This window comes from Sminthopsis crassicaudata, chromosome 2, assembly GCF_048593235.1.
Source record: "Sminthopsis crassicaudata isolate SCR6 chromosome 2, ASM4859323v1, whole genome shotgun sequence".
Lineage (NCBI taxonomy): Eukaryota > Metazoa > Chordata > Mammalia > Dasyuromorphia > Dasyuridae > Sminthopsis > Sminthopsis crassicaudata.
Genome location: NC_133618.1, coordinates 271,743,706 through 271,766,807, shown reverse-complemented (window position 1 = coordinate 271,766,807; position 23,102 = coordinate 271,743,706). Strand labels below are relative to the sequence as shown.

General features: G+C 33.9%; 1 protein-coding gene across 11 annotated transcripts in view; it reads right to left on the bottom strand.

Moving 5' to 3' along the window:
* Positions 1 to 23,102, bottom strand: part of MGA (MAX dimerization protein MGA) — a 231,238-nt gene that overhangs the window by 74,920 nt on the left and 133,216 nt on the right. For all 11 annotated transcript variants that reach the window (XM_074289346.1, XM_074289349.1, XM_074289347.1 and 8 more), the window contains 3 exons: positions 9,760 to 10,702; positions 9,274 to 9,352; positions 7,997 to 8,092 (listed from right to left, as the gene is read on the bottom strand). In XM_074289346.1, coding sequence (XP_074145447.1) covers positions 7,997 to 8,092; positions 9,274 to 9,352; positions 9,760 to 10,702 — 1,118 coding nt within the window. The remainder of the gene's footprint in view (positions 1 to 7,996; positions 8,093 to 9,273; positions 9,353 to 9,759; positions 10,703 to 23,102) is intronic.

Below are 23,102 nucleotides of genomic sequence, written 5' to 3'. Positions count from 1 at the left end.
TCCTTTAAGAGGAACCTTAGAAACCTTTTCTTCAAAAATCCATCGCCAATTAAGATGACAGGAACAAATAATGACAAATGTTGGAGGGGATGTGGGGAAACTGGGACACTAATACATTGCTGGTGGAGTTGTGAAAGAATCCAGCCATTCTGGAGAGCAATCTGGAATTATGCCCAAAGAGTTATCAAACTGTGCATACCCTTTGACCCAGCAGCGCTACTACTGGGATTATATCCCAAAGAAATACTAAAGAGCGGAAAGAGACATATATGTGCCAAAATGTTTGTGGCAGCTCTTTTTGTTGTAGCTAGAAACTGGAGGATGAATGGATGTCCATCAGTTGGAGAATGGTTGGGTAAATTGTGGTATATGAAGGTTATGGAATATTATTGCTCGGTAAGAAATGACCAGCAGGAGGAATATAGAGAGGCCTGGAGAGACTTAAATCAACTGATGCTGAGTGAAATGAGCAGAACCAGAAGATCACTGTACACTTCAACAACAATACTGTATGAGGATGTATTCTGATGGAAGTGGAAATCTTCAACATAAAGAAGATCCAACTCACTTCCAGTTGATCAATGATGGACAGAGGTAGCTGCACCCAGAGAAGAAACACTGGGAGGGGAATGAAAATTGTTAACACTAATATCTGTCTGCCCAGGTTGCATGTACCTTCAGATTCTAATGTTTATTGTGCAACAAGAAAATGATATTCGCACACATGTATTGTACCTAGACTATATTGTAACACATGTAAAATGTATGATATTGCCTGTCGTCGGGGGGAGGGAATAGAGGGAGGGGGGGTAAATTGGAAAAATGAATACAAGGGATAATATTATAAAATATATATATATATATAATAAAAAAAAAAATAAAAAAAAAAAAATCCATCGCCAATTATGTAGTAGCCGGGTAATCTTTAATGGAGATCCATGTGCAAAATTTGGAGCGGTGGCCAATAAAATTTGCCATTCTGGGATGGTCTCACAGCATACATTAATTTGTGCGTTAGTATAGAATGTGTATATTTTTTCAGGACTTATTCCAGATAATTGTGTTACTCTCTTAATAGCTTTTAATAAAATCCTAGCCACAAGCACTGGGTAAGGTGTAAGGCTTTGTTCTGGTTGTGCTGGGAGGTTCACCCACTCAATCACTCTGTCTCCTTGATGAAGGACTGCTGTGGGTGCCTCTCTTGTAGCAAAAACTGATATTTCCAAGGGTTTTTGAGTGACTCTTTCAACCACATTGGATAAAGCCAGTTCAACTTCTCTCAAAGCCTTTTGTGCTTCTTTTGTAAGCTGGCGTGGTGAATTTAAAGCACTGTCTCCCCTTAAAATGTCATATAGAGGTTGTAGTTGATTGGTAGTTAAGCCTAACACTGGACGCATCCATTGGATATCTCCTATTAATTTTTGAAAGTCATTTAAGGTGTTCAACTTCTCTGTTCTTAAAGAAAGCTTTTGTACTGTGAGTGTCTTAGGATATACTTCATATCCTAAATATTGAAAAGGAGCATGTCTTTGAATTTTTTCTGTAGCTATATGCAGTTTGTAGTACTTTAATGTTTCCATGGTCCTTTGTAGACATGCCTCTAACATTTGTTCCTCAGGTGCACATCCCAAAATATCATCCATATAATGTAACAATATTACTTTTGGAAAGGCTTTTCTTACTGGAGCAAGAGCAGCTGCAACATACATTTGACACATAGTAGGGCTGTTTTTCATTCCCTGTGGCAAAACTGTCCATTCATATCTTTTATAAGGCTCGGCCAAATTAGCACTAGGCACTGAAAAAGCAAATCTTTTCATATCCTCCTTATCTAGAGGAATAGAATAGAAACAATCCTTAATGTCTATAACCCATAGAGGCCATTCTCTTGGCAACTGAGTAGGAGATGGAAGTCCAGGCTGAAGAGTTCCCATAGTTTCCATCTGTTCATTTACTCTTCTTAGATCAGTTATCATCCTCCATTTTCCAGATTTCTTTTTCACCACAAATACTGGGGAATTCCAAGGACTTAGAGAAGGCCGCAAGTGTCCTTGGTCAAGTTGTTCTTGCACTATGTCTAATAAGGCCTGAATTTTATCACTTCTTAAGGGCCACTGTTCTACCCACACTGGTGAATCAGTCTTCCACTGAATAGGAACTGGTGAAAGTGCAGGTAGGCCTTCAACAGCAGCCCTGCCTAAAAAGCCGAAGTGCTTATTTGTAATCCTATCTGCTGTAAAATGTCTCTTCCCCACAGAGTGATGGGGATTTTTTCAACCACAAAAGGAGGAAAAACTCCTGTTTCTCCTTCAAATACCCATCTCAAAGGCCTAGCACTAACTTCTGCTGCTATTGATCCTCCCACCCCAGACATATAGGTGTCTGCTTTAATCTTTGGCCAGTGACCGGGCCAATTGGCACCTCTAATAACTGTACGATCTGCACCCGTGTCTACCAATCCTTCAAATGGTATTCCGTTTATATAAATAGTAAGCATAGGTCGGTCAGCTGTCACAGCTGCTGTCCAATATATTCCTGGATTTTGTTCATTGGAGTCAAAATCTAGGCGACTATCACTAGGTTGCTTATTAGGGGTCCGTAACAATAAGCCTGATGCTACTACTTCTCCTGGTTGATAAATCACACGTTGTCTGCCTGTGTTAGTGACTGGGATATTAAATACACGTTCTCCAGTCTCCCACATCAGTGTATGGATGGACACTGTTTTGTAGGCACTCTCAGAAGGTGAAATGGTCAAGCCTACTGTCCCTGGAGGCAAAGGATCCATAGGCTCAACAGGAACAGATTTCACTTCTCCAGGGAGTATCTCGGTAGTCTCTACTGCACACAACTCTATTTTTCCTAATTTCAATCCCTTTCTTCCATCTGATTGCCTTTTGGCTGATTGATCATGTCTTAAAATTCTCTGGATGTAACCTCGGCTGCCATCATGCTCCACTTGGGGGGCTGAAGCTGGGCCCCACCTGTCATTTCCCTGTGTCAATCTACATTCGGAGGCCCAGTGGAGCGATTACTAAAGCAAAGAGGAAATGTTTGAGAAGGAACTAAGATTATAAAGTGGTAAACCAGTTTAAAAAATTTCTTTGTCTTAATATTTTGTTCCTTACACTAATCTGTGTGGCCTAAACAAAGTAAGATGTAGGTTTAAGTCCTACCACCATATGTCAGGCACAGTACTAAACATTTTACAAATATTATCCTACTTGATATCCACAATGATTCCAGGAAGTTGTGCACTACTAATACCCCAATTTTTTCTCTTTATTTTTATACATAATAAGTTTTTATTTTTGAAATATATGTAAAGAGAGCTTTCAAGATTCACCCTTACAAAATCTTGTTTCAAATTTTTCTCCCTTCCCCAACTTCCTCCAATATCTGTAATCCAATAAATAATAAACATATGTAATTCATCTATACATATTTCCAAAATTGTCATGCTGCACAAGGAAAATCAGATCAAAAAAAAAAAAAAAAAAAAAAAAGGCAAGCAAACAGCAACAAAAAAGGATAAATACTATATTATCAACCACACTTAGTCCCCACAGTCCTCTCTCTGGATACAGATGGCTCTTTCCATCACAAGTCTATTAGAATTGACCTGAATCATCTCATTGTTGAACAGAGTCCAAGTCCATCACAATTGATCATCACATAATCTTGTTGCTGCTATGTACAAGGTTCTCTTGATTCTACTCACTTCACTTAGCATAAGTTCATTTAAGTCTGTCAAAACTTCTCTGAAATCATTCTGCTGATCATTTCTTATAGAACAATAATATTCCATAACTTTCATATACCATAATTTACTCAGCCATTCCCCCACTATTGGGCATCCATTCAGTTTCCAGTTTCTTGCCACTACAAAAAGGGCTGCCACAAACATTTTTACCCCTGTGCGTCCCTTTCCCTTTAAGGTTTCTTTGGGATACAAGTTCAGTAGAAATACTGTTGGGTCAAAAGGTATGCAGTTTAATAGCTCTTTGGCCATATTATTCCAATTTTTACAGTTAAGGAACCTGAGACAGACAGAAATGATTTGCCTAGGATTCCAGAGATAGTGACAGAGGTGAGAATTGAACTCAGTCTTCCCAGCTCAATGTCCAGCATTATGCCCAGGATACCACCTAATCACTAAATTTCAATTAGAGATTAGTGAAAATAAAGTTCTCATTTTTCCCCCTCATTTAAGTTCATAGGCATCACCACCACCTCTCCTGAAATCTGTCTTCCATGGACTAAAAGTTAAAAACACCCACCAGCTGTTAAATGTCCTCCCACAAATTACTTTGCATATATTTTTATATTTAATTTTTCACATTCATATTATATCCCCAGCCCCTGGACTATAGAATGTACTTTTTGGATGTTTTCTCCAAATATTAACTGATGTAACTTCATCAATTCTTCACTTCTCAGTTATTACTATCAACAATATACTCAGTGATATGTTCTAAAATAAGAATCCTTAAACTTTAAGTTTATATATTTTTTTTAAACTCCTGCCAGGGGAAAAAAAAACTTATTAAATCAGTCAAAATTTATGAATATCCATCCTCCCTCTCCTTCAACTCTTTCTCTCCTATTATTCCCTTGCTAAAACTACAACAGGACACTAATGGACTGTACTCCATTGCTTATCAGCAAGAAAACTTTGAGCTACTCCCTTTCCAACCTAGGTAAGTTTGTTTATTTAGTGCATTGATGCACTTTAGATTTAGGCAGCTCGAAATTCTTGAAGTCAAAAGACCTCCTCCAGAAGCAGATACTACTGGGATTAAAAGTGTTCCCCACCATCACTGCCTAAATTTTTACTCCAATAAACAAGCTAAGTCTTACCTTTCTTTTTCAAATCAATTTTCATTTCTATTAATAAGCAGAATTATCAGATTAATGATTTAAAATATGTCTTCACATAAATGCAAAACATTATTGGATAAGGTCCAAGTCTTTATATTATTAACGATTTTTATTTGATATCATTTCTCCTTTCACCTAGAATGTTTTGCTGTCATCTCTCTTGGCCCTGCTTTCATAATCTGTATCACTACTCAAAATGCTTTTATAAGTTATTTTTGATGTGTAATTTATTATACACTTGCTATTTTTCTAAGGAACTTCTAACTTCACATCACTACTATACCTTTTTATGTGTTCATGATTATATAAGGTATTTGAGGAGGCAGAGCCAAGATGACAGGACACATGTTTCATTCTGACCTTTTCTTACAACTCTCAGATTAATTCACAAATCTAGCCTCTGAATTAGCTCTGGACCAGAATCCACAAATATTAGAAGTGCAACAAATTACCATCAGAAGATAATTTTGAAGATCTCCAGAAAAGGTTTGCTTCAATCCTACAGAAAGGGAAGCGAGCCAAGCGCAAGCAGGCCAAGCACAGATATCAGTGTGGCACTGCAGACCCCAGGCTGTGCAGGATGCACAAGGAGCTGTGGACAATCTTCGGGGAGTAATCTACAGCAGTATTGGCTACTCTGCCCTGACTGCAAGCCAGCAGATCAGCAGAGAAGTTATAAAATATCCAACACAAACACAAAAAGTAAATAGTGAACCACGAAAAGCCAGAATATCTCATGGGATCTGGCCATGTCCACCCAGCACCAAGAGTGAATCAGCAAGAACTTAGAGCAACTGCAGCCATTTATAGAAAAAGCTTGGAAAACCTCCTCTGCCCTAAAAACAGACCTTAACTTTCTTTAAAAATGAATAAAAAAGCAAAGAGAACTCTGACCATAGACAGTTTTCATAATGAAAGAGAAGAACAGATTTCAAACCCTGAGTATCCTGGAGGCCAAAGCAGATTGTCTCTAGATGAAGCCCCAAAGGGTGATATAAATTAGTCTCCACAAGAGGCTCTCCTAGAAGAAATTTAAAAGGATCTTAAAAGAGAGCTGGAAGAAAAATGGGGAAAGGAAATAAAAACTTTGCAAGATGGTTTGGAAAAGTCATATAACTCATTAAAAGATAGATTTGATAAAATGGAAAAAGAAAACAACTCCCAGAAAAACAATTTGTGAAATGGAAAAAAAAAAAAAATTCCATAGAACAAAACAACTCATTTGCAAACATAAGACATTTGGTCAGAAGTATTTTTTTTTGTACTAACAGTTAATTAAAAAAAACATTTTAACTACAGAAGATAATATCTGAAAACAAGAGTAGCTGGGAGATAAATATTAATGTTAAGCAAGAAGGGAGTGATACATGAGGAGGAATTAAGGTTATACGTGATCAGTTGACAGAATTTCTTTGTCTTAATGTTTTGTTTCCCTATACTAATTTGCATGGCCTCAACTCAGGAAAACCTAGGTTTAAGTTCCACCACCATCTATCATATATGGGCTATCTGACCCTGGGCAAATCAGCTGTAGAACATTTACTGATATGCACTGGTAGAATAAACTTCCTCAACAGGAAATCCCTAACTATTAAAAAAAAAAAAATCACCAGTACAGAAAGTCACAATAACACTGGTAATGATGACTTTGTACCTATTAAGGTTATCTTTATTTTCTAATCTGTTATAAAAGAAATACAAATTAGAGTCCCTAGAGAAAAATATAAGCAAAAAGAAAGCAAATAATGTTACTAAAAAAATAAAAGTTTAGCATTATGTTCATTGGCACACATTAAAACAGAACACATATATGGGCTAAGTTAACCTAAAAAGAATATATACTAACTGGATATAATAATTTACATTTTATGTAGTACTTATTTTACAAAGAGTTTTATGTAGAACAATCCTGTGAAGTAACTGATGATGATGCTGATGCTGATAGCTAACATACCAGACACTATTGCTAACCACTTTACAATTAATTATTATTTTATTTGATCTTCACAACTACCCTGGGAGGTAAATCTTATTATCCCTCTTTGACAGATGAGGAAATTAAGGCCAAAAAAAAACCTTGCCCAAAATCATAGACCTATTAAGAGTCTGCAGTCAAATTTGAACTCAGGTCTCTTGATTCCAGGCTTGGTCCTCTATCCACCATGTAGCATCTAGCTTCTAGAGCAAATATTATTCTCAGCATAGAGATAAGGAAACTCAAATTGAAAAAAGATAAGTAATTTGCCCAAGATTATAAATAGTAAGTAGCAATGCTAATTCTCAACTATACTTGGTCCACACAAAGATATTTACCTTTTTTTTTTTTTTTTTTTTTTTTTTGGCGGAGGTAATTGAGGTTAATTGACTTGCCCAGGGTCACATAGCTAGAAAGTGTTAAGTGTCTGAAGCCGGTTTTAAACTCAGGACTTCCTGACTTCAAGGCCAGCACTCTATAGATACTTACACTTTTTAAAAAGAAAGCAATTCTATATACTAATCTCAGATCATAGCAAAAAATTAGAGGAGAAAAAGGTTTTAATCCTTTTAGTGAAAGATTGAAACAAAATCTACTTCACAATAGAATTTCAAGTAATAAAAATGTAAATATGAGAACATTTTTCAGTGGGATGTGAAAACTGCAGTCAGAGGAAAATGCATTACCCCTAAATGCTTGCAGTTGCAAAAAAAAAAAAAAAAAATAATAATAATAATAATAATAATAATAATAATAATAACCAACATGGTAAATTTAACCTAGAAAGAAAACAAAGTAAAAAAACAGACAAAAAAATAATAAATAAAACCAAAATTATTTCTACAAAAAGTTAATAAATTTTATTAATTAAGAAAATTAAAAAGAATTTATTTGAGAGTATTCTTATCTTATTTATTTAACTTTTTTTTTTTTTTTTTTTTTTGAGGCTGGGGTTAAGTGACTTGCCCAGGGTCACACAGCTAGGAAGTGTTAAGTGTCTGAGACCACATTTGAACTCAGGTCCTGAATTCAGGGCTGGTGCTCTATCCACTACGCCACCTAACTGCCCCTTATTTATTTAACTTAAGAGTTTTTTTTAGAAGTATAATAAAAACCATTCCACTTTCATTCCCTACTTACCTTCTTGAAGACCAGGATGGATCACTTGTTTGTGCCTTAATGACTTCAAATCTTCTAACAACTCCTGTTCCAGCTGGCAAATCCTTGCTCTGCTACCTATTCAGAAAGTAGAGGTAATAAGAATAAAATACCAATAGCACATATTTCAACATTTCAAATATTATGATACTATAAGTTTGCATACTCCCCCAACTGAATGATTACAATCTCACTACATCTTAACAGATAAACTTCTGAGGCTCTGTAGCCAAACTAGTTATAGAATCTCTTTAAACGTAGCTAAACTAATCCTCTGAAAATAGTCCATCATTGGGCCTGTACTTGGCTCACCAGGCAAGAATCAAACACCAGATCTAAATAAAGAAATATTCTGAGTGAACAGCATACATTCTGGGATAATTTTCATTTCAGTGATAATCATGAACTCTCCTAGCTTCTTGGAGCTAGGAAGATGTTATATAAATGCATATTGTGTAATTAAAAACCTCCGGAATTAACAATGAAATGAACCAAATCAGTTCCAATAGAGCAATAATGAACTGAAACAGTTACACACAGGGAAAGAACTCTGGGAGATGACTATGAACCACTACATAGAACTACCAATCCCTCTATTTTTGTCTACCTACATTTTTGATTTCCTTCACAGGCTAATTGCACACTATATCAAAGTCCAACTGTTTTTGTACAGCAAAATTACTGTTTGGACATGTGTATATATTTGGACATGTGTGTGTGTGTGTATATATATAGTATTTAACTTATACTTTAACATATTTAACATGTATTTGTCAACCTGCCATCTGGGGGTTGGAGTGGGGGGAAGAAGGGGAAAAGTTGGAACAAAAGGATTTGCAACTGTCAATGCTGAAAAATTACCTATGCATATATCTTGTAAATAAAAAGCTATAATAAAATAAATAAATAAATAAATAATTTTTAAAAATAAAAATAAAAATAAAAATAAAAACCTCCTGCAATGTTAGTATTTAGAGCCCTAGATTTGAAGTCTGGCAGACCAGAGTTCAAATACTACCTCACTTGACACTTGACCAACTCAAGACTCTGGATAAGTCCCTTAATCTCTGCTTCAATTTTCTCACCTGTAAAATGGGAATAAAAATAGAATTTACCTCTCCCTTCATTGTAAAAAGAAAATAGGATGGTTTTTAAGTCTGGCACATAGTAGGTGTTTAATAAGCGTTTGTTATTATAATCTATCTACTTCCAGAGCCAAATAATAACAATTTTATTGGCTTTTATACTACGCAGAATACCTGGATCACTTGTGGAAGAATCCTGAAGACTGGTGGGCTCTTCAACTGGTCTATCAACTGTGTGAATGTCCAGAGCTTCCTAAAAACAAGATTTCAATTCTACATTAAGATTTTAAAATTGAACTGAGTTATACATCATATCAAATTCAAAGTTAATTGACCAATATCTATGCCATAACACTAGTGTGAATACATATTTTAAAATGTTTCAATATCTTGGGGACAATAAAGTTGGAATCTATACTACAGTAGTTATTTCAAAACCATGATGGAGTAGAACAAGAAGAAATGATGGAATTCAATATTACAGTGATCAAAGAACAGAACCAATGATCAGATAGAAAGATCATGAAAGTATCCAAGAGGAGGAGCCAGAGAAGAAAATCACTGATTAGATAACTGCAAAATCAACTTTACAGAATTAAAGCAGATTATTGTAATTCTTCCTATATGACCTTAAAAAAATGCTAAAAATAATAAACTTACCTTTGATGCAAAGGAAACAAAAAGGACACCATCTACATCTTCAAGATCGGGCTTCACATCTGGAAAGGCATTCCCAGGTACCATAGGAGTTTTGTTGGCTGTTACAGATTTTCCTGTACTTTTAGGTGGTCTCCCTGCCTTGGAGAATTTAAATTTTCTGGGCCTTCCTCTCTTTCCTGGAACACTTGGAGTGACATTCTGAGTTGCACTGGAGACTTTTGGAGTCCCTGTAATTTTTAACACAGTTGTTCTCTTTCTTCCCAAGTCATCTTTTTCTGAAAAAAAATCTCCATCTAAGCTTTTAGGATTAGTGATAAGTGTTTTTGACATGCTAATATCACCCAAATCAGGATATTTCCAATCAGGATCTTTAAGAGAGGAGTATTTCTGTGGTACTCTGAGCTCTGGTGGCTGTTTCCTAAGTTCTTTCTCTATTTCCCTGGATAAGCAGAAGCTGGATTTCCTGGAATTCTCCACATATGCAGGCATATAGTCTAATTCAGTCAATACAGGAGACTTTTCTTTCCGACTTTGAGAAAACATATTTTCAGGTAGTTCAGAGATCTTTACTGTGCTTTTAGTTACAGCACAAGGTTCTAGATAAACCACTGGCATCTTACCACTATCCAGTTTTAACATTTTAGCTTTAGCAACACCTGATGGGCTACTGAGTGGCCGTTTGGCAGAATGGTCAATATCTGGATCATCTATTTCTTCTTGCCGCCTTAGTTGTTTCTCCAGTATGGGCTCCTCATCACTATTTGAATACACATCAGTTTCTTCATCGGTGTCTTCTTGCTTTACTGTAACTCCCTCTGGGCACACACCAAGTTCATAGTCATATTCATCTAGGGGTTCTTCTTTAATGACCACATTAAAGTTTTCATTTGGGTCTAATGGTGATGCTACATGAGAGTTGTCTTCAAAACTACTGGCAATAGGACTAGAGAGAAAACAAAAACAAATCTGTTAATTGTACACAAGCAATCAATACATAAAAAAGGAAAAACCTCAGTACTGCTAGATATAAAAGTACCTTTTCACATCCATTCTTGAGGTTCTCTGAGTACTTAGTCAACAATCATATCCTACAATATATTTCTATCAACAACATATCCAATAAAGAAGTTTTAAAATAAATCAACACAAAGTTTTAAAATAAATCAACCTTCTTGCTCCCACCAAAGGGAAAAAGATTATTGACAGCTCATCTATTTTCTTACTGAAGCCTTTGTCTCAATATTAGAAAGGTCTATCTTTAAATCTGCTTATCAGCAACTAAAATCATCCTTTCAACACATCTAAGAAAAATGGCAAATATGAGGAAGGACCTTTGAATATGCCAGCTAATGTTATGCATTTAAAATAAATGCATAATGATAACAATGAAAATGTGTATAGAAGAATTGCAAATTTTTGAACAGACACTGGATTGTTTACTAAGGGAGGGGATAAAGAGAGGAAGAAAAATTTGGAACAAAAGGTTTTGCAAGGGTGAAAGCTGAAAATTATCTTTGCATGTACTTCAAAAGTGGAAAGCCCTGGAAAAAAATCACTTGATCCCAGCTGCCTAAGAGGGAGAATTTTTTTTAAAGGGGGGGAGGGGAGTTATCATTAAAATTAATTTAAAATAGTGAAACATAAAATAAATGCATAATGTTGCATAAATGTTGTCACTAGCTGGTCTTGGCTTAAGTGAATCCATTTCTCATTATAAATCAAAATTAGCAGATTAAAAGCATCAAATAAATTTGAGGATATTGTTAAGGAAAATTAGATAGCACAACTGAGTGCTAGCCTAGAGTTTAGGAAGACCTGGACTCAAATTTGGCCCCAATAAGCTGTTTGATCATAAGCAAAGTTAAAGTCCATTTGTCTCACTTTCTTAAATTACAAAAATAGTTGTGATAACAGCTTTGATCTTGAAGGTTATTTTGAAAATATCAAATGAGAAAATATGTATAAAATGTTTTGCAAACCTTAAAATATCATATAAATGCTAGCTATTATTGTTTCATGGCACAATAACTTATTTACATCTATATAATTTATCAAGCATATTTTTGGGGGGAGAAGAGGGGGAGGCCCTGGGGCACTTGGCATTAAGTGACTTGCCCAGAGTCTCATAGCTAGGAAGTGTTAAGTGTCTGAGATCAAATTTGAACTTAGAGCCTCCTGACTTCAGGGCTGGTGCTCTAGCCACTGCGCCACCTAGCAGACAAATCAAGCATTTTCTTATAAGAGAAGTACCATATAATAGCACAAGCAACACATCCATTTTACAGGCAGAAACTAAAGCTTAAAAAGGTAAGGAAAACTTTTGCCCAAAGTCAAAAGCTAAAAGTGTAGAATCTAATCCAGAGATTCTGAATTCAAATCCAATTCAAATTTTCTCCAATATTTGTGGATCATTATAGTGATAGAGAATTGTTGATTTTCTTCAATTGTGTCTTATTCTTCCTGACTCCATGAACCACAGCACGACAAATATAATACTATATCCTTGTATAGTTATATAAAAGATCTGGAGTTTCACACTAAAATAGCACAGCTGAAATTAGATTTTTCAAATCAGTCACATCTAAGCAACTGCCTAAGTCACCAAGCTGGTCTCAGGATAACACATTTCAAAATCAGAATCCTACTACTAAGTTATTTATTTCTTAGCTGCATCTTTCTCAAAAATTAATTTCAGTGACAGAAAACCAAATAAGGCCAGTTGAAAGTGGACTTCTCTGTTCAAACTGGGAGAAGGAAAAAAAAGAATTTTAAGTTTTTATTAAGCGCTAACAATTTTCATAATTTTCTCCTGATCCAAATAAAGGAGAGAAATTGTTTTGTTTTGTTTATGATTTCCAAAAAGTCTGCTACAATCTGTTTTTCTGAAAAGTTTAAAGAGGGCTTTCTTTGTAATGTCTCTTTTTGAAATACATAAATTCCCATTTTCTTATCAACTTGTGCCTCCTCACTCTTTTTAAAATTAAAAGTATTTTTCAAATACAGAATACAAAAGCATACTATAAATAACTGAACCCACAACCCTGATTTACACACCAACAGATTACAAGTTTAAACAACACTATATTTATAATTCTAATGATTCGAGAGATCAATAATAAGAAAAATGGATGACACCACCAACTCTGGATCAGATAAGAGATTTTCTTTTCAGAGACTCACAGAATACCAGAGGAGGAAAGGACTTTTTAAGGTTACTAAAGTACAGCACACAAAGGACGAAAGATTCTCCTCTATAATATATCTGATATTTGACCACTGGACCTTTGCTTGAAGACTTCAAAATGACAGAGCTTGCTTTCTTCTAATGTACTTTTTTTTTTCCCTATACCAAATCGAAATATAATTCCTCAGAAATTCTGCCTGTTGTTCCTAGTTTTTATGGGGGTGGGGGGAGGAGGTAAGGGAAGAGACAAAACAGAGCAAGTATCAATTTGGTTCAATATTCTAGACCATATATTGGGTCATGTTCCAATTTAGCAATCTAGTAAGAAGCCCATAAATCCCTTCTCAGAATAAAATGTCTTTAAATATGTAAGATAAAAAACTATAAATTACAAAAGAAATCAATTCCATCTCTTAAAAAATTAATTTTAAGTTCATGGATCCTTGATTAAGACCCCCTTCTTTTAGATCTTCACAAATCATTCAACATTAATCATGTTTGTTATTTCACTTTTACTTAAGATACTTGAGAACTTGAGAAATATACTACTAAATCACAGATTTATAAGTAAAAAGCCCCACAGTGTTCATATAATCCAATCCCTACATATAAAAAGAGAAAATTGAAACAGAACAGTTAAATTATCTGCTCAAAGTCACAAAATAAATAAAGGGGAAAACTGAGATGCTAACCCAGATTAACAACAAATACAGCACCACATATTATAGATATCAAGTGGATTATGGCCAAAATCATATCTACTGCAAACCCTGATGACGATTAAACCATTAATGACAATTCAAAGGGGCAGCTAGGTGGTATAGTGGATAGAGCACCAGCCTTGAATTCAGAAGGACCCGAGTTCAAATTAGATCTCAGACACTTAACACTTCTTAGCTGTGTGACCCTGGGCAAGTCACTTAACCCCAGCCTCAGGAAAAAAAATAATTAAAAAAATGACAATTCCAGCAAAAGGAGTAGCTGTATTTGCTCAAGGAAGACCACGAAACCTTAGCTACTGAGGAAAGAAATTAAGTGGGATAAACTGGTTTGGGTTTTTTCCCCCCAGTGTGTATACCTTTATTATTCTTTGCAAGGGATCTTACTTTACAGATTGGTCTAGATTCAAATTAAACAGGTATATGCACAAATACATAAGAGTAAAAAAAAAAAATGTTAAAGTATTTAAATTCACTCGACTGAAGTTTTGAAAGTTTATAATCTTTTAAAAGCAGAAGGCCCTACGTTCGCAGATTTGAAAAAGAGAGACAGATACACACAGAAAGAAAGAATGAGAGAAAGAAAAGAAGAAAAAAAGATGTGTAACTTAATATGATTTTCATGCCTGAAACTCCATCAATAGGAATGTCAAGATAATGAGGGCAACCCAAGAATCAAGAGTTGTGATAGCCAACAAGTGTTTCCACTTGAGAGTGGTTTCTTAAATTTTCTCTAAGAGATGAAAATGGTAGAGGAAAAGAGTGTCTCCAAACTTCAATAGTTAATTAGTACCCCAACTTAAAAGCAATAATTTGGCATCAATTCATCAAATCTGAAACATAATTAAGCATTTTTCCCCTTTAAATTTACTACTATTACTAATATAATGAAGTTCTATTATTCAAAGTTTCTCTGATTACTCACAAAAGAACAAATGACTAATTAAAAACAAGGGTAGCTCTACTACACAGGTATAGTTTAGAGGAGTTGAAAGCAGAACTAGAACTATGTACACAAAGACTACAGTAGCATTAAAGAAAATAATAGTGAAAAGGAAACTAGATTTTAATTAATTGCAAAAATCAATCTTGTCCCAAGGAACAATTAATGAAACATTTCTCATCTTTTGATAAAAGTGAGGCTCTATTTGCTACAGAAACAATCAGGCTCACTAGGAAGATTGGTTTTTACTTATGTATGTTACAATGTGGAGAGGAGTATATTTTGAAAATAAGACTGTAACCAATTCCAATAATCTTGTGATGAATAAAGCTATCTACACCCAGAGAAAGGATTGTGGGAACTGAGTGTAGATCACAACATAATATTTTCATCCTTTTGTTGTTGTTGTTTACTTGCATTTTATTTTCTTTCTCATTTCTTTTTCCTTTTTAATTTGATTTTTCTTGTGCAGCAGGAGGGGAGACAAGAGAGAGACTGTTAATGCAAATCAAAGGGCAACAATTAATCTTCCCAACCCCCCCAAAAAAAGCATCTTTGCTTAAAGGACATAAATAATTCCTCTTCAATTTATTGCCAAAGTGAAACTAACACACATTAAAACAAAGCCTAAATTAAATCCTAAATCTAGTCCTGCATTATATAATCTTGGGGCTACAAGTTCATAAATCCTGTCCTTTCACTGAAACAAAAAAGTGAAAATTTAGATGACATTTACAGTGATAGTAGCCAGGATAAAGAGGAAAAAATTGAAGAGCACAGAGATATACAGGATTATTCAAATTCACTAGCATGAAGGGTAAAAGGCTGCCAAAAAATGAACACAATTCTTGCCTAACGTTTTTCAAAAACGAATGTGTCTTTGCCATTTCTATTCTTGCTTCAAAAGCCCATGGCAATTTGCTTATTTCCTAATGGAAAAAAATACAGTCAGAGGATCTAGATTAAAATCCTGAATCCATTATTTACTATCTGTGTGACATTTATCAAGCCACAAAATAGAGACTAAGATCTCTTCCTGCTCTAGATCTATGACTTTCTTCTGGACTTCAGTTTGCTTATCTAATATTAGATCTAATAATAGATAATAGATATCTATTTCGGCTCAAAATACTGTGATCTATCTTTCCTAATGATTTCAATTTTATGTTATTTTTAAATTTTATTTATTATATTTATTTATTTATTCTATTTCTTAAAATTCAGAATTCATATTCATGGCTATGCCTTCATCTTCTCTAAATGTCCTGATTTAATTTCTGTATATTACTTTATACACATATAAGAAGGGAGTGGGGAAGAAAAGGATTGTTTCTGTTTTGTTCAATTTCCACCAGGACCTAAATTCTTACATTCTAATGAGACATATAAAATACACTCTTAACAAAGGAACAATGAGACTATGCTCCAGAAATCTGATCGTTTTCTTTTTTGATAATTCTTACCAAAAAAAAGTATATTTCGTTACTATCTTGATTTGACCGCAAAACTCAATTTTGTTTATAGCAAGCGATCAACAGCACATAAGCCATAAACCTAGATAATCACATAGAGCTAGTCAATCTTCAAAATCAGTTTGAAATATAAGCCAAAATGGGTCTTTTGGCCAGAAATGGATTATATAACCATAAATGTTCTATATATTTGTGGTATTTTGGAAAGCTGATCAAGAGGGCTGGACAGACAGATTTAGATGTGTATAAAATTCCATACATACATACGGGCTTGCATGTTTAAGTAGAAAAGAATAGAAAAAAGTGTTAGAGTCAAAAAGCTTTGATTTGTATCCCTTTGGACATATTACTCAACTTTTCTGGCTGTTAGTTTCCTCATTTGTAAAATGAGGTGATTGGGCAAGATGGGTCTCTGAAAGACAACAGATAAAGCAATTTTTAAAAATGAAGGGGAAAGATCCAGAAATCCACAGGAAACAAAATCCAAGAAACTAACTTGTCATAAAACTCAGTCTCCTATAGACAAATATAAAAAATACAGATAAGAAATAGAATCAGCAATCCTGATTCAAAGGGACCACCAAAAAAAAAAAAAAAAAAAAAAAATCAATCATATTTATCACTGATACTTGAAGAAATGGGACTCATAATTAAAATACAGCTATTTGAAATGTATAGCCCTCCTCCAACTGATAAATGGTCTAAAAATATGAATAGACAATTTTCAGATGAAGAAATTAAAGCCATCTATAGTCATATGAAAAAATATTATAAATCACTATTAATTAGAGAAATTAGAAAATAACTCTGAGGTAACACCTTATATTTTTCAGAGTGGCTAAGATGAAAGGAAAAAATATGAGAAATGTTAGAGAGGATGTGGGAAAACTGGAACACTAATGCACTGTTGGTCAAGTTGTAAAGTGATTCAACCATTCCAGAAAGCACTTTGGAACTGTGCCCAAATTATAAAATTGTACATTATCCTTTGATGCAGCAGTCTCACTAAAGGAAAATGAACCATATATGCAAAAATGTTCGTAGCAGCTCTTTTTTGTGGCAGGAAAGAATTGGAAAATGAATGGATGACCATCAATTGAAGAATGGCTGAATAAATTATGGTATATGAAAGTAATGGAATATTATTGTTCTACAAAAATGATGGAACAGATAGATTTTAGAAAAGCCTGGAAAGATTACATGAACTGATACTGAATGAAGCAAGCCGAACCAGAAAAACATTGTATATAGCAACAAGATTATGTGATGATCAATTATAATATACTTGGCTCTGCTCAGCAATTCAGTGACTCAAGGCAATTCAAATAAACTTTGGAAGAAAAATGCTATCCACATCCAGAGAGGACCATAGAGAATTAAACACAAATCAAAACACAAAAGAAAATCTATTTCTTTTTTCTTCTATTTTTCCCCCCTCATAGTTTCCCCCTTTTTTAATTCTAATTTTTCTCTTCCCAACATGACTCATATGGAAATATGTAAAAAAATTAATGTACTTGCATAACCTAAAATAAATGCAAAAACATAAAATAAGTAAAATGATATTTGAAAGAGTATAAGATAGTTCAATCCATACCACATTATTCAACAATGCTCTCTTTCTTTAAATATATGGGGGGAAAAAAAAAAAATATATATATATATAAATAATTTAAAATTAATAATTTTTTAAAAAGTGATGTGTCACTGTGTGTTAGGAAGATTCAATTTAAAAATCATTTACTGAGCACCTAAATGCAAACCACTGTAGATATAAAGACAAAAATTAAAATAGTCCAAACTCTTAAAAAGAAAATTTGCAGAATAAATTATTCTGTATAGGCTCATATGAAGAAATTTAACAATGGGGCAAGTGGTTGTTAATAGTTTTCATAACTCTGAGAAAGATTTAAATCTTAAAATGTAAATTAGAGGAAATTTTAAGGCAAAAAAAAAATTAACTCATTTCATAAAGATATTTTCCACAAGATAAATCAACATATCCAGAATAAGGAAGGAAACAAAACTGGAAAAACATTGTACCAAACATTTCTAGATCATCCACAATGTAGAAAAGATTAGCAAATTTCTAACAATGTGAGTTACCTAATATATAAGTGGTAAATATATAAAGAAGTTTTCAAAAGATGAAACCAATTAGCAACCACATGAGAAAAAATTTGCTCAAAATCTCCAATAATTAGAGAAATACAAACAACTCAGTGCCTACCTAACCCATCAAACAGGAAAAGTTTTGTAAGAAGACAAAAATCAATACTGATACTGTTTTGTAAAACAGCAAGGTTTCTTATATTGCTGGTAAAGTTGAACCAATTATAAAGCAATGTGAAATTATTCAATTAAGTTGCAGAAATTGTGCCCATTCTGTGACACAATGGTTCCACTGCTGGGATCTTATGCAAAAAACAACATAGAAAGGGATTAAAAAAAAAAACCCTTATTTTAAGAATAAAAAGCTGTTAACAAATTGTTAACAATTTGGAAAAGTCCAAATAAATTATTTGTTCACGGTATATGAACATAAGACAAATTGACATACATAACACTATAAACATGCATACTGACTACAACCACATAGTTAAAAGCCACAACAATTCTTCTGGATCTTTTCAAACCATCTTAATTATATGTAAATTCATATTATACATATAATTAAGATGATTTGAAAAGATCCAGAAGAAAAGGACAATAGAAATACTATGTTAAAGTCAAAAATCCTTTAAGAGTAGTATTACTATCTAAACAGAAGATTATAAACATAGGCCAATGATTTTCAATGTTTTAGACTTTACTTCTTATATTCCTTCTTCTGAAATGCTTTTGTAATGCTCTTGCTTATATAATTAAGCTTAAATAAAATTTCAAAAGAAGAAAACTTCTCTGTGGTATTCTACATATCCAATAAAGAGCTAAATTTACCAAAGTAAGTAGTCTTCAGCATGTACTTTTTTTTTATAGCATTTTATTTTTCCAATCATATGCAAAATTGGTTTTCAACATTAACCTTTGCAAAACCTTTGTGTTCCAAATTTTTTTCCATCTCTTCCTCCCTCCCCATCCCAAAGACAGTAAGGAATCCCATATAAATTATGTTTACAATTCTTCTAAACATCTTTCCATATTTGTCATGTTGCACAAGAAAAAAAAACAGATCAGAAGGGGGAGGGGGGAACATGGGGAAGAAAATAAGCAAACAACCAACAACAAAAAGGGGCAAATACTATGCTTTGATGCACATACAGGCTCCATTGCTCTCTCTGGTTGTGGATGGCACTTTCCACAATCCAAGTCTACTGGAATTGTCTTGGACCATCTCATTGTTGAAGCATTAAGTCAACTACACAGTTGATCATCACTCCTCACTTCACTTAGCATCAGTTCTAAGTCTTTCCAGAAATCAGCCCAGTATGCACTTTCAATAAATGAAAAATAATTTGAGTGTTTAGTATATAATAGACATGGTGCTAGCTTGTGTGATGATTACTGTAGAGGGTCTTTCCTTGCCTTTTCCCCTTCCAATCCTTGATGCTGAACACTAATAGAAAAAAACAATACAATCATATCAACTGGACTCACTACAAAGCACTCATGACCTACACAGTAATCCTTTTATTCTTGACTATCACTCCTCAAACAACTATTAAGTTTTCTTTCTATGGGACCCCTACACTTTTTCAAGCCTTTTTATCACAGGGTCTCCCCTCCTATACAAATGAAAAAAAAAAAAAAAAAAATCCATGCCAACTACAACAATGGATTCTTTTCCCCTTCGTCTCAAAAGCTTCTCTTTCTTTATCATTCCAAATTTTCTTCTTCACTCTAGTATCTGGAACAAGATATACAAAGCCCACGTTCCTATTTGCTTCCTAACTTGTAAAGCTACTGAACATTTGCTCTTTTAACCATTTCCTTTCATCTTCAACCTCTCCCTACCTGATAAGTTCCTCCTCTGCTGCCTATAATATTCAGGTCTCTCACATTCTTAATTCTTCTCTTTTTTTCTTTCAACAATCAAACTCCTAGAAAAAGACAGCCATACTTTCCTCAATCTCAAACAATAGTTTCCAACACTAGAGTGAACCACACTGCCTCTTTCAATGCTAAATTAATTCAATTTATCATTTATTAACCTATATACAAAAACCACTTTGCTATAAACTGATTCCAAAAAAAAAGAAAAGAAAAAACAATCCTTGCTCTCAAGAAGTTTACATTCCTCAAGGAGGATACATGTACATAAGCATTTTTAGGAAGGAAAACAGTAACTGAACAGAGATGAGGAAGAAAAGAAATAAGGAAACATCTCATATAAGATGAGATTTGCACTGACTTTTTGGGGAAGCTAGGAATTTCAAGAACCCATCTAAATCTAATTATTGTTTCTCATTAGCTAAACTAGAATATATCCTGCCTCACCTCAACCCCTTAAAATAGTTTCCTTTAAAGCACAATTCAGATGCCACCTCCTACCAAAAAAATAAATAAAAAGAACACAAATGTATATAGATTGTGTCCCAGTAAATGTAAGCTCTTTACAGTGAGCAGTAAATGTTTTTTGTCTTTGTATCTCTAGCAATGATTATAGCCTGGTATTTGTTGGACTGAGCCTCTAAGCAACAAGACACAGAGAACAGTGGAATGGCCGCTTTTTTTTTTTAAATCAAAAAAGTGGTTCAAATCTTACCTTTTAGACTCAATCACAAAGTTGCTCAAGTCCCCAGTTCTTAATCCAGTGCTTGGCACACAATAAGCATTTATAACTAATTATTTGTTAACTAACCCTTAACCTCAATGCATTTCTGTTTGGATGTCTGAAAAAACATTAGTAGTCTTTATAATGCATACCTCACAGCAATGCGTTATGGTTCAAATAAGATCACAGTTTTTGTGCTAAAAGAGACCTGAAAAAGAAAAAACTAAAGCCTAGGGAGACTTATTTGATGATGTTACACAGTCAAATTTAAGGTCTTGTGACTTCAAATCAGATGCTCCTTCTACTAAATTACTACTGTGCAGAAGAATTTCTAATAATCTGATCTATTAAAGTAGGTTACTTCCAAAAAGATTTATCATTTATCACTGGAGGACTTAAAAAAGAATAGCTAAAAGGGCAGCTAGGTGGTACAGTGGATAGAGCACCAGCCCTGAAGTCAGGAGGACTTGAGTTCAAATCTGGCCTCAGACACTTAACATTTCCTAGCTGTGTAACCCTGGGCAAGTCACTTAACACCAACTGCCTAAGATTAAAAAAATTTAAAAAAAAAAAAAAAAAAAAAAAAAAAGGCTAAATGATAAAAGAGAGGAAGCTATAAAGTAGACTGACTTTATTGGGTATGAGTTGAACCCTTGAAATATCTTCTAATCCAAATGATTAGTATCTTTCAAAGAAAAGTTATAATATGTTTATTAGATACAGTAAAATATTACTTCCTACTAGTAGAGTCAAAAGAGAAAAAGGGTAGAGCTATACTGCCTGCTTACACTGAAATCTAGTAAAAGTGTGATACATAAACATCCTGTGAATATCAAAAAACTTATAGCAACACTTTCTGAGAGAACAAAAAATGTTAAAATAAGTGCCCATTAATTAGGAAACAAATAAATTTTGGCACATAAATATAAATGTTGTAATGCTGTTGCTGATAAATTGTTATAAAATTATGAATACAAGAAATTTTGAAAAATATGACTAAAACGGGGGCAAGAATGAAGTAAGCAGAACAAAGAAATCCACATAAACAATGATGACAATACAAATGAAAATAACACTAAGAGGAAGCAAAACTTTAAAAAGTACTATATGCCGATTGGTGATGAAAGGAATCTAGATACAGAATACTGCATACATCAGACAGATGCTGTGCTTTTTGGATTTCCTTACAGTTTTCTTGCTCAATTGAATGGTAGGGATGAGAGGTTTAGAAAATATATAAAGAAATGACCGATTTGTAAGGAAATGATGAAGCTCAGTGGTGTCCAAGTCAAATAAAAACATATCCCTGTGGGTTCATGTTGACTTAGAAAATAACAAATTAACATTACTCACATTGTACTGTAATTTTATTTATCTTGTTAAATACTTTCCAGTTACATTCTAATCTGTTTCAGGTAGCACTCAGGAATTTTTTGGGCTGATATCAGCCTGCAAGTTAACACCTTTGATTAAATGGAGACACTAGGAAGATTTACATGAAATGAAAAAGCATGAAGTCAGCAGAACAAGAACAACTTTGTTTTTCTTTTTTTTTTTTTTTTTCCAATGGAAGGTAAATTTTGGTTAAATGAAGGGAAATTTTTAATTTGGAAATTAGCTCATGTAAAAAGCAAAAATCATGAATGAAATTCTGAAATACAATTTTTGCCTTCAAGAAAGCAGAAGACTTACAAAAATCCAAAGAAACTCAAAGAAAGTGAAACTGGAGATGCTTAAAAAAGAGAGAGAGAGAGAATAAATCTGTAAGTGATAAAGTAAAAGCAGCACTGGATTTGGGAGTAGAGGATGATAAATTAAATTCTAACCCTACTTAATACTTTGGAAAACTAAACCTCTCTAACTATCAGTTTTCTCATCTGCAAAGTTAAGAAGCTGAATTAGATGATTCCCAAGAATCAAATACTAAATCCTAAAATCTCTTTAGAGTTAGATAGAAAGGGAAAAAATATATATATATTTTTTAAGGCAAGATGTTCCTCTCTCCTTAGATGGGAGAGAAAAACACTTGGCAAACATGTGGAAACAAACACACACTATATTAAAAGATACAAGCAAGGGGCAGCTAGGTGGCGCAGTGGATAGAGCACCAGCCTTGAATTCAGGAGGACCCAGGTTCAAATCTGGTCTCAGACACTTAACACTTCTTAGCTGTGTGACCCTGGACAAGTCACTTAACCCCAGCCTGGGGGGGGGGGGAAGCAAATGAAATAGCTAATAATCTATTGCTATTTATTCTATTAATTTTGATGAACCCACAGAACTAGATGAGCAAAAATAAGATACCAAGATA